At 58.7% G+C, this 12,288-nt stretch overlaps 1 protein-coding gene across 1 annotated transcript; it reads right to left on the bottom strand.

Moving 5' to 3' along the window:
- Positions 1 to 1,325: 1,325 nt before the first annotated feature.
- On the bottom strand, positions 1,326 to 12,285 carry UTP6 (UTP6 small subunit processome component). The gene is made up of 19 exons (XM_077289018.1): positions 12,154 to 12,285; positions 11,487 to 11,571; positions 8,235 to 8,276; positions 7,586 to 7,678; positions 7,460 to 7,507; positions 7,327 to 7,390; positions 7,117 to 7,235; positions 5,286 to 5,357; positions 5,041 to 5,122; positions 4,885 to 4,966; positions 4,519 to 4,700; positions 4,367 to 4,446; positions 2,820 to 2,897; positions 2,567 to 2,746; positions 2,418 to 2,498; positions 2,239 to 2,342; positions 2,078 to 2,144; positions 1,923 to 1,995; positions 1,326 to 1,798 (listed from the first exon to the last, which is right to left on the bottom strand). Exons 1-19 carry the CDS (start codon positions 12,243 to 12,245, stop codon positions 1,641 to 1,643), a joined length of 1,782 nt encoding a protein of 593 aa, XP_077145133.1. The 5' UTR covers positions 12,246 to 12,285; the 3' UTR covers positions 1,326 to 1,640.
- Between the last annotated feature and the right edge of the window lie 3 nt (positions 12,286 to 12,288).

Raw genomic sequence — 12,288 nt, 5'->3', positions numbered from 1 at the left:
CGATGGTGACGTCCATGGCCTCCAGACATCAGGCCATCATTGCTGCAAAGCCTCACACCAGAGGAGACCAGCGATGGTGACGTCCATGGCCTCCAGACACCAGGCAGTCATTGCTGCAAAGCCTCACACCGGAGACCAGCGATGGTGATGTCCACGGCCTCCAGACACCAGGCCATCATTGCTGCAAAGCCTCACACCAGAGGAGACCAGCGATGGCGACGTCCACGGTCTCCAGACATCAGGCCATAATTGCTGCAAAGCCTTACACCGCCGTAGACCAGCGATGGTGACGTCCGTGGCCTCCAGACATCAGGCAGCCATTGCTGCAAAGCCTCACACCGGAGGAGTCCAGCGATGGTGAGGTCCATGGCCTCCAGACATCAGGCCATCATTGCTGCAAAGCCTCACACCGGAGACCAGTGATGGTGACGACCATGGCCTCCAGCCATCATTACTATAAAGCCTCACACTGGAGGAAACCAGCGATGACATACATGGCCTCCAGACATAAAGCAAGGCCTCACACTGAAGACCAGTGATGGTGCCGTCCATGGCCTCCAGACATCAGGTCGTCATTGCTGCAAAGCCTCATACCGGAGACCAGTGATGGTGACGTTCATGGCCTCCAGACATCAGGTCGTCATTAATGAAAAGGATTCTCTAGAAAGGGTTATCAAACAGACATTTTATTTGAGAAAGTGAATTTGTCTAGTTAATTCCAAGCCCCTGAAATGAGGATTTGTACAAAAATGGCTATAATTCCTAAAAGTTTCACAGATTTCTGTTCAACCCTGAACGTCTCCACTTCAAACGCAAATTAGTGGCCTGCAGAGCTGAAATCACAACGATTCATCACTGAACAAAGATTTCTGGACCTGACTGTATACCGCCATTCTTGCTATTGGCGTGCCCTGCTAGATATGCACAGCCAAGATACTGGTATATTGGGCTACAATCGTGTGTGGACCGTGGCGGAGCAGCCTCCTCCTGACACTCCGATTGTCCAGTGTTCATGAGATTGCTTCAGATGGTGGTCCGGCCGCCATCCTGTCATCCTCACTAACCTCCCACACACACATTGGAGGGGTTTCTACGTGTCCAGGAATGTATGCGATTCTTTCCAGAAGCGGATCCTCACTGATCTTGATCCCACAGCCCAGCCTCACACCTCTGGACACACTTGGTTGGCTATGGATTTTTGAGTGATCCACCGATACTTCTAATCACTGTATGGACACACTGAGGATCGGGCTTGTGGGGGGCGCAGGGGTCCAGCATTTTCTACAATTACTGCAATACTATAAATCTATACATAAGCGGCAGAGTCTATGCAGGATCTTTATTTTTTGAAGGCCATTAAAATGTCTTACAGCAACATATGAATGCTCCATTCACTGACAGCAAGCAGCGGCTCTCAGCCCATCCCACCGGCTGCTCTAGCAGAGGATTCACCCTCAGTCTGCAGTGGAGAGAGGCTGAGTGTTGACCTCCGCTCACTGATGGTGGCGGTTAAGCGGCTGGTCACGTCACAGGCTGATGCGGCTGGCTGGCCGGTCATGTCACGGGCTGATGCGGCTGGCTGGTCACGTCACGGGCTGGCGCGGCTGGATGGCCGATCACGTCACGGGCTGACCGGCCAGTCACAGACGGCCGCTCTGCAGCAGCGTGTGTTTCCTCACAAACTCCTCCACGGCCGGTCCCTGCAGCGCTTTCATGGCTCTCCAGTGCAGGGTGCCGCTGTTCTCCGCTTTTCCCTCCTCGTGGCTCAGCTCTTCTTTGATGTAAGACAGCCAGAGATCTGGAGATAAAAACAATCTTGGCTTCACCCAAACTGATAACCAAAATGGCCAAGGGGACGCAAGCCCCTTCTGTACCACAGAGCCGGGGGATGGGAAATTCAGCATATATAGGGCAACACTGACCTGGATGTGTGGCCCCAAACTCCCGCAGTGCCCGCTCGTAGTACTCCCTCAGATTTACCATCCTGCTTGTCTCCTGTGTGACATGGAAAGACTAAGTGCTCCAGAGCTGAACTCTGACCGCCATCATCCACAACGAACGCTCCAGCCACACTCACCTGTTCTTTCTCTATGTCAATCATCTTCTGGAAAAAATCCTCAGAAAAGGGGCGATTTTCATGTAAGCTGGAAGAGAGGGGTGCAAATTAGGAAAAACCACATGGTGCTGACTGGGGAGAGGGCCAAGCCACCATCACACCAGGTACGGTACACTGCTCACCTGTTAAACACCTTCCTCGCTCGCTTGTAGCCCTGCGTCCTGTAGGCCCAGTCTAGGTACTTCACCTTCATGGTCCGGGTAGCAGTCGGATTGAGGACAAGTTTCTGTGGAGGGTGACAAGTCATGAGTGGTGGTGGTGCCTGGTGGTAAGTGGCAGCATGACCAGTTGGGGCACTTACCTGGTACATGGACTCAGTAGACTCCTCATTTCTTTCCTTCTCACTCCAGTCCGCCATCAATATCCACAAAGGCACACAGTCCTATAGATAAGAGGCCGTCAGCGGGCCGCAGCCATCACATCACAACAGACACTGGATCGCCATCCTACCTGCACCTTCACGGTGGTCAGTGCCCGCTGAAATATCCGCTCAAGGTTCTCCTCTTCCAGTGTCATCAACGTCTCTAGTCTCTTCTTCCACATGTCCACAGACCCCGAAAATCTGTCAGTGGCTGCCGCCAGGATCTGAGCAGCCATATTCCCCTGGCCCAACTCCAAGAGAAGAGTGATCTGGAAGGACACATCATGGATTACCCACCTGGCGTTGGCCCAGAGCCCTTCCCCGTCCTGCACATCTACTCACCCAGTCATGGTATCTAGCTTGTGGCAAGAGCTCGGCCTCATGAGCCTTCTGGAGGGCCACCAGCAGCCGGTCCTGTCGCTACAAGACAAATGTGAGACATGAATGCAAGGGCCGACACTGCAAGAACGTCCCCGTGTCCACCCGACGTGTGAAAGGTGTCAGAAATGGCATCTCACTCGTGGACACCACCACCTCTGTCCACAGGTTCTGAATACTACTGCAGCTCAAGCTGAGCAGTCATTTCTCTGCAGGACAGAAGTCATGACAAGCAACCGCACCATGCGCAAAAGACTGACGCCCCAGTGTGAAGCTCAGCTCCTGCAGAAGTAGTCCTACGAGAAGCAGCAGCAGAAAGGTCCCCTTATCTGCAGTCTGCGCCCAGGTAGTTGGCACCTGACCATTCCCTCATGTCAATCTTCTCTCCCGGGGGACTCGGCACCTGCCCACCCCATGAATCCATCCTCCCACCTAGGAATTCACCACCTGTCTGCCCACCCCCATAAGTTCATTCTCTCCCCCACCCCCAGGGAGCTGACACCCATCTCCCCATCACGCATGTCTTGGTGAGTCGGAGGCTGGCTGCCTTCTGTGTCCATCCTTCCTCCCGGGGAGTAAGAGGCAGCCTGCCTGCCCCCATCCTCCTTCCTGCGCCACATGCCCATCTTTCTTCCTGGTAAGCTGGTGACTGCCTGCTTGCCCGCCCCCACTTGTCAATTCTCCCTCCCAGGAAGTCAGAGGCTGGCTGCCTGACCCCACCCCAGTGTCCATCCTTCCTCCCGGTGAGTCAAGAGGCTGGCTGCCCTCCGTGTCCATCCTTCCTCCCGGAGAGTCGGAGGCTGGCTGCCCGCCCTCCGTGTCCATCCTTCCTCCCGGGGAGTCGGAGGCTGGCTGCTCTCCGTGTCCATCCTTCCTCCCGGGGAGTCGGAGGCTGGCTGCCCTCCGTGTCCATCCTTCCTCCCGGGGAGTCGGAGGCTGGCTGCCCTCCGTGTCCATCCTTCCTCCCGGGGAGTCGGAGGCTGGCTGCCCTCCGTGTCCATCCTTCCTCCCGGAGAGTCGGAGGCTGGCTGCCCTCCGTGTCCATCCTTCCTCCCGGGGAGTCGGAGGCTGGCTGCCCTCCGTGTCCATCCTTCCTCCCGGGGAGTCGGAGGCTGGCTGCCCTCCGTGTCCATCCTTCCTCCCGGGGAGTCGGAGGCTGGCTGCCCTCCGTGTCCATCCTTCCTCCCGGGGAGTCGTTGGCTGGCTGCCCTCCGTGTCCATCCTTCCTCCCGGGGAGTCGGAGGCTGGCTGCCCTCCGTGTCCATCCTTCCTCCCAGGGAGTCGGAGGCTGGCTGCCCCTATCCTCCTTCCTGCCTCCACATGCCCATCTTTCTTCCTGGTAAGCTGGTGACTGCGGCCACCATGTGTCCATCCTCTCTCCCGCAAGGCTGACACCAGCCTGTCTCCACAAGTCTACGCTCCCTCCTGGTGAGTCGGCGCCTGCCTGTAGTCATAGATTTATGGTACGCTGAGCGACGTGTCAGCGCACCGACTCGGGGATATTTCCGTACCTGCTGCTTTAGCTCCTTGCTGTTAGTCTGCCTCTTGTACCTCTCCAGACAGAAGGAAAGGTAGAGCTCCCACATGGACTCTGAGAATGCAGAGAAGTTTCAGGTCAGCAGTGTTACACACGGCCACAAAGAGCAGGTTACACAATTCCCACCTGTCTGCACAGAGCCCAGCGCAGACTCATACATATGGCTGCACCGCTCCTCTTGTCTCGCCAGCTCCTGCGCCTTCATCTGTTTGGATGTGTGATCTGATGATGGTGGAAGTTTGGTGGACAACTCCCGACGAGCCAAGAAGTCCCAGGTCAGAGGACACGCCGCATATAGGGTCTGCAAGCTGAATGCAGCACATGGTCAATCCATACCCCCACAAGCTGTAGGACACTCCATTCCCAAGAGCACAGGCACCAAGCAATACATGACTGCAGGGACGAACCAGCAATGGTCCTCCTGAACCCACCACCCAAAAATCCCTGCCGGCCTCTAGTGCCTCCCCCGTCTATCAGACAGCAGTAACTTACTCAGCCAAAATCTCGTTCTGCAGCTCCGCGGTGAAGGGAAACTTCTGGGCAACGGAGAGAAGAGAAAGATGGAACTCAACCCCTGAAATAGGAGACGACACTGGTCACGACCTCCCTGCGGAGCTCCCCCACCACATACACCAGAACCGTGCTCACCTTTAATCTTCTGCTTGGTGGACTTATAGATGGCGCGGACCAGTCCTCCATCAAGTATCTCGTCCGAGTACGAGACATCCCCCTGTGAAGAGACAAGCGGACAATATTCAGGTCAGACACAAGGGGTACCCTGAAATACACGATGTGGGGCCAACACATCACTAGTCTGTCAGTGCAGACCTTGCCCCATCCGCTAATGAGGGCACATGCACCCCAGAACAGCACAGGGAGGAGGGGAAGCTTACAACATCCATCTCCGCCAGATCGGCCTTCTCCTTCCTCTGCTTCTCGGCATTCATCAGCTCCATCCGGAAATACTATGGGGAAAAGCCAAAGTCAGGGCAGCCATACTATATATAAGGGAATAGTATAGTATGGGGGGGGGGGGGGGGGGGGGGAACAGTAAGGCTGATAAATGCTTATCCTGGTACATAGGGGCAGTATAACTACTATAATACTGCCCCTATGTACAAGAATATAACTACTATAATACTGCCCCTATGTACAAGAATATAACTACTATAATACTACCCCTATGTACAAGAATATAACTACTATAATACTGCCCCTATGTACAAGAATATAACTACTATAATACTGCCCCTATGTACAAGAATATAACTACTATAATACTGCCCCTATGTACAAGAATATAACTACTATAATACTGCCCCTATATACAAGAATCTATATATATAATTGTCTAAGGGTTTGTCTGTCTGTCTGTCTGTCCTGGAAATCCCGCGTCTCTGATTGGTCGAGGCCGCCAGGCCTCGACCAATCAGCGACGGGCACAGCATGGCGACGATGATGTCATAATGGAAATCCCGCGTCTCTGATTGGTCGAGGCCGCCAGGCCTCGACCAATCAGCGACGGGCACAGTATCGACGTAGATGTCATAATGGTTGCCATGGCGACGATGATGTCATAAAGGTTGCCTCGACCAAAATCATCATTGTCTATATACTACTGGGACATCCATATTACATACAGGGTATAATATATATATATATATATATATATATATATATATATATATATATATATATATATATATATATATATATATATATATATATATATATATATATATATATATATATATACACATATATATACATATACTAGATTATGCATATTCTAGAATGCCCGATGCGTTAGAATCGGGCCACAATCTAGTATACTATAATACTGCTCCTATGTACAAGAATATAACTACTATAATACTGCCCCTATGTACAAGAATATAACTACTATAATACTGCCCCTATATACAAGAATATACTATAATACTGCTCCTATGTACAAGAATATAACTACTATAATACTGCCCCTATGTACAAGAATATAACTACTATAATACTGCCCCTATATACAAGAATATACTATAATACTGCTCCTATGTACAAGAATATAACTACTATAATACTGCTCCTATATACAAGAATATAACTACTATAATACTGCTCCTATGTACAAGAATATAACTACTATAATACTGCCACTATATACAAGAATATAACTACTATAATACTGCTGCTATGTACAAGAATATAACTACTATAATACTGCCCTGTGTACAAGAATATAACTACTGTAATACTGCCCCCTATGTACAAGAATAGAACTACTATAATACTGCCCCCTATGTACAAGAATATAACTACTATAATACTGATCCTATGTACAAGAATAGAACTACTATAATACTGCCCCCTATGTACAAGAATATAACTACTATAATACTGCCCCCTATGTACAAAAATATAACTACTATAATACTGCTCCTATGTACAAGAATATAACTACTATAATACTCCCCCTATGTACAAGAATATAACTACTATAATACTGCTCCTATGTACAAGAATATAACTACTATAATATTGCTCCTATGTACAAGAATATAACTACTATAATACTGCTCCTATATACAAGAATATAACTACTATAATACTGCTCCTATATACAAGAATATAACTACTATAATACTGCCCCTATGTACAAGAATATAACTACTATAATACTGCCCCCATCAGGAGGCGCACAGTTTAGTGCTGGTAGCATACACTCACCTCCAGGTACAATTTGGCAGAGTCTGGGTGGAAGCGAAGGGCGCGCAGAAAGAGATGTCTTGCACTCTCTGTTGACAGATGATCTTCAAACTCCCACTTGGCTGCCATTATCCACAAAGCTGAAACCAAAGAGCGGAGGGAGCGGTCAGCGCGGGGCCAGAGGGAGCGGTCGGCGCGGGGCCAGAGGGAGCATTGGTGTCCGTGTACTACCTGCTTTATCCGGGTGCACGGCCAGGAGGGAGGAGAAGATGCTGCTGAGCTTCAATTTTAAGTTCTGAAACAGAGACAAGCGTCACATGGAGAACGTGCTACAGGCCGAGCGCAAACTGACGGAGACACTCACCCACTTCTTACAGAAGGCCACGTGAGACATCCACATCTGCAGGTCCTCCTACAAGACAACAGCAGCCAGAGGTTAGGAGGTCACCAAGACTACAACCCCCAGCATGCTCAATACAGCAGCACAAACCTTCCACTTGTTGGTGGCGCGAATGAAGAGGTTGTGGACTCTCTGTAGGATCACGTACTCCATCTCCTCCTTCTTATGCCAGTATCCAATGCGCTGAGAACACAGGGGAGACTGATCAATCAGGGGCACTACTACTGCCACGCCCCCGGGAAGAGCTGCTCCACCCCTACTGAGAGTGTGACCGAGATCCCGAGCCGCACAGCCCCCCCCCTTCAAACTAAGTCATTCCCCCGACCTCTCCAAACCAACAGCCATTCCCCCCGACCTCTCCAAACCAACAGCCATTCCCCCCGACCTCTCCAAACTAACAGCCATTTCCCCCCGACCTCTCCTAACTAACAGCCATTTCCCCCCGACCTCTCCTAACTAACAGCCATTCCCCCCGACCTCTCCTAACTAACAGCCATTCCCCCCCGACTTCTCCAAACATACAGCCATCCCCCCGACCTCTCCAAACTCACAGCCATTCCCCCGACCTCTCCAAACTCACAGCCATTCCCCCGACCTCTCCAAACATACAGCCATCCCCCCGACCTCTCCAAACTCACAGCCATTCCCCCGACCTCTCCAAACTCACAGCCATTCCCCCCGACTTGTCCAAACTCACAGCCATTCCCCCGACCTCACAGAACCATCGACTCCTCCTTACCTGCCTCCTCTTTTTTAGCAGCTCCAGAAAGTTGATCTCATACTATAAAAGACACAAGGCAAGAGCGTTGAGCGAGAGAGGGGAGCGAGGGGGCGAGAGAGGGGAGAGGGGGCGAGAGAGGGGCGAGAGAGGGGGGGGGGGGCGAGAGAGGGGGGGGGGGGCGAGAGAGGGGAGAGAGGGGGGGGTCGAGAGAGGGGGCGAGAGAGGAGAGGGGGGGGGGGGGGGCGAGAGAGGAGAGGGGGGGGGGGGGCGAGAGAGGAGAGGGGGGGGGGCGAGAGAGGAGAGGGGGGGGGCGAGAGAGGAGAGGGGGGGGGGGCGAGAGAGGAGAGGGGGGGGCGAGAGAGGAGGGGGGGGGGCGAGAGAGGAGAGGGGGGGGGCGAGAGAGGAGAGGGGGGGGCGAGAGGAGAGGGGGGGGCGAGAGAGGAGAGGGGGGGGCGAGAGAGGAGAGGGGGGGGGCGAGAGAGGAGAGGGGGGGGCGAGAGAGGAGAGGGGCGAGAGAGGAGAGGGGGGGGGCGAGAGGGGGGGGGGGGGGCGAGAGAGGAGGGGGGGGCGAGAGAGGAGAGGGGGGGGCGAGAGAGGAGAGGGGGGGGCGAGAGAGGAGAGGGGGGGGCGAGAGAGGAGAGGGGGGGGCGAGAGAGGAGAGGGGGGGCGAGAGAGGAGAGGGGGGGCGAGAGAGGAGAGGGGGGGGGGGGGGCGAGAGAGGAGAGGGGGGGGGGGGGGGGGGCGAGAGGAGAGGGGGGGGGGGCGAGAGGAGAGGGGGGGGGGGCGAGAGGAGAGGGGGGGGGGGGCGAGAGGAGAGGGGGGGGGGCGAGAGGAGAGGGGGGGGGGCGAGAGGAGAGGGGGGGGGCGAGAGAGGAGAGGGCGAGAGAGGAGAGGGGGGGCGAGAGAGGAGAGGAGAGGGCGAGAGAGGAGAGGGGGGGGCGAGGGAGGAGGGGGGCGAGGGAGGAGGGGGGCGAGGGAGGAGGGGGGCGAGGGAGGAGGGGGGCGAGGGAGGAGGGGGGCGAGGGAGGAGGGGGGCGAGGGAGGAGGGGGGCGAGGGAGGAGGGGGGGCGAGGGAGGAGGGGGGGCGAGGGAGGAGCGAGGGAGGAGCGAGGGAGGAGGGGGGGCGAGGGAGGAGGGGGGGGCGAGGGAGGAGAGGGGGGGCGAGGGAGGAGAGGGGGGGGCGAGGGAGGAGGGGGGGGCGAGGGAGGAGGGGGGGGGGGGCGAGGGAGGAGGGGGGGGCGAGGGAGGAGGGGGGGGCGAGGGAGGAGGGGGGGCGAGGGAGGAGGGCGAGGGAGGCGAGAGAGGAGAGGGGGAGGCGAGAGAGGAGAGGGGGAGGCGAGAGAGGAGAGGGGGGAGGCGAGAGAGGAGAGGGGGGGGCGAGAGAGGAGAGGGGGGAGGGGGGGCGAGAGAGAGGAGGGGGAGGGGGGGCGAGAGAGGAGAGGGGGGGCGAGAGAGGAGAGGGGGGGGGGCGAGAGAGGGGAGGGGGGGCGAGAGAGGGGAGGGGGGGGCGAGAGAGGGGAGGGGGGGGCGAGAGAGGGGAGGGGGGGGGGGCGAGAGAGGGGAGGGGGGGCGAGAGAGGGGAGGGGGGGCGAGAGAGGGGAGGGGGGGCGAGAGGGGAGGGGGGCGAGAGGGGAGGGGGGGCGAGAGAGGGGAGGGGGGGGCGAGAGAGGGGAGGGGGGGGGCGAGAGAGGGGAGGGGGGGCGAGAGAGGGAGGGGGGGCGAGAGAGGGGAGGGCGGGGCGAGAGAGGGGAGGGCGGGGCGAGAGAGGGGAGGGCGGGAGAGGAGAGGGCGAGAGAGGAGAGGGCGAGAGAGGAGAGGGGAGGGCGAGAGAGGGGAGGGCGAGAGAGGGGAGGGCGAGAGAGGGAGGGCGAGAGAGGGGAGGGCGAGAGAGGGGAGGGGAGGGCGAGAGAGGGGAGGGGAGGGCGAGAGAGGGGAGGGGAGGGCGAGAGAGGGGAGGGGAGGGCGAGAGAGGGGAGGGGAGGGCGAGAGAGGGGAGGGGAGGGCGAGAGAGGGGAGGGGAGGGCGAGAGAGGGGAGGGGGGGGCGAGAGAGGGGAGGGGGGCGAGAGAGGGGGGGGCGAGAGAGGGGGGGGCGAGAGAGGGGGGGGGCGAGAGAGGGGGGGGGCGAGAGAGGGGGGGGGGGGCGAGAGAGGGGGGGGCGAGAGAGGGGAGGGGGGGGGGCGAGAGAGGAGAGAGGGGAGGGGGGGGGGGGCGAGAGAGGGGAGGGGGGGGGCGAGAGAGGAGAGAGGGGAGGGGGGGGGCGAGAGAGGGGAGGGGGGGGCGAGAGAGGGGAGGGGGGGGCGAGAGAGGGGAGGGGGGGGGGCGAGAGAGGGGAGGGGGGGGGGCGAGAGAGGGGAGGGGGGGGGCGAGAGAGGGGGGGGCGAGAGAGGGGAGGGGGGGCGAGAGAGAGGGGAGGGGGGGGGCGAGAGACGAGAGAGGGGGGGCGGGGCGAGAGAGAGGGGAGGCGGGGCGAGAGAGGGGGCGGGGCGAGAGAGGGGAGGGGGGGGCGAGAGAGGGGAGGCGAGAGAGGGGAGGGGGGGGCGAGAGAGGGGAGGGGGGGGGGGCGAGAGAGGGGAGGGGGGGCGAGAGAGGGGAGGGGGGGGCGAGAGACGAGAGAGAGGGGGCGGGGCGAGAGAGGGGGCGGGGCGAGAGAGAGAGGGGGCGGGGCGAGAGAGAGAGGGGCGGGGCGAGAGAGAGGAGGGGGGCGAGAGAGAGGAGGGGGGCGAGAGAGAGAGGGGAGGGGGGCGAGAGAGAGAGGGGAGGGGGGCGAGAGAGAGAGGGGAGGGGGGCGAGAGAGAGAGGGGAGGGGGGCGAGAGAGAGAGGGGAGGGGGGCGAGAGAGAGAGGGGAGGGGGGCGAGAGAGAGAGGGGAGGGGGCGAGAGAGAGAGGGGAGGGGGGCGAGAGAGAGAGGGGAGGGGGGGCGAGAGAGAGAGGGAGGGGGGGGCGAGAGAGAGAGGGGAGGGGGGGCGAGAGAGAGAGGGGACGAGAGAGAGAGGGGAGGGGGGCGAGAGAGAGAGGGGGGGGCGAGAGAGAGAGGGGGGGCGAGAGAGAGAGGGGGGCGAGAGAGAGAGGGGGGGCGAGAGAGAGAGGGGAGGGGGGGCGAGAGAGAGAGGGGAGGGGGGCGGGGCGAGGGAGGGGGCGGGGCGAGGGAGGGGGCGGGGCGAGGGAGGGGGGGGCGAGGGAGGGGGGGCGAGGGGGGGGGCGAGGGGGGGGGCGAGGGGGGGGGGCGAGGGAGGGGGGCGGGGCGGGCATGTGTGACCTGTTTGGCTCACCTGGATGTAGCTGATGAAGTCCTCCTTCTCCACCGTCCTCCTCCCCAGCTTGTACTCCAGAGACATTCGTTTCTTAATGACAGATCTGCAAAAAAGACGACGAGATGCGAGCGGCGCATTACGGGGGCCCCCCACAGACACCGACCTCCACACACACACGGCCCCCCAGAGTCACAGACCTCCACCCCCCCGAGACACTGACCTCCACACACACAGCCCCACCAGAGTCACAGACCTCCACACACACAGCCCCACCAGAGACCGACCTCCACACACACGAGCCCCCAGACACACACCCCGACCTCCCCACACGACCCCCCCACACACACAACCCCCCAGACACACACCCCGACCTCCCCACACGACCCCCCCACACACACAACCCCCCAGACACACACCTCCCCAGAAACCGACCTCCACAAACACACCCCAACCTCCACACACACGACCCCCAAGAGACACCGACCTTCAGACACACAACCCCACCAGAGACCGACCTCCACACACACACACAAGACCCCCCAGACACCCCCCAGAGACCGACCTCCACACACACCCCGACCTCCCCACACACACACGACCCCCCAGACACACACCTCCCCAGAAACCGACCTACACACACGACCTCTTCAGAGACACCGACCTACACACACACACGGGCTCTCACCTGACTTCCTTACTGGTCAGCAGCCCGACCCGCTCCAGCTGCTGCAGCTCCGGGATGTGATCCTCCGCGCGGCGCTGGACAAACTCCGCCATCCTGCCGCTCCTCACTGCCGCACCACGTGCTTCCGGAGACGCT

The sequence above is a fragment of the Ranitomeya variabilis genome, chromosome 2, assembly GCF_051348905.1.
Source record: "Ranitomeya variabilis isolate aRanVar5 chromosome 2, aRanVar5.hap1, whole genome shotgun sequence".
Classification (NCBI taxonomy): domain Eukaryota; kingdom Metazoa; phylum Chordata; class Amphibia; order Anura; family Dendrobatidae; genus Ranitomeya; species Ranitomeya variabilis.
Note: the sequence above shows the minus strand (reverse complement) of the source record. Positions and strands in the feature narration are given on the sequence as shown.

Bases quoted from the DNA above. Each gene is read 5' to 3' on its own strand.
- UTP6 (XM_077289018.1), bottom strand. From the start codon at position 12,245: ATGGCGGAGTTTGTCCAGCGCCGCGCGGAGGATCACATCCCGGAGCTG. The intron at 4,447-4,518 runs GTGGGAATTGTG...CTGCATTCTCAG, and splicing joins GCTGGGCTCTGTGCAGACAG to AGTCCATGTGGGAGCTCTAC. The intron at 1,996-2,077 runs GTGAGTGTGGCT...CATGTCACACAG, and splicing joins TTGACATAGAGAAAGAACAG to GAGACAAGCAGGATGGTAAA.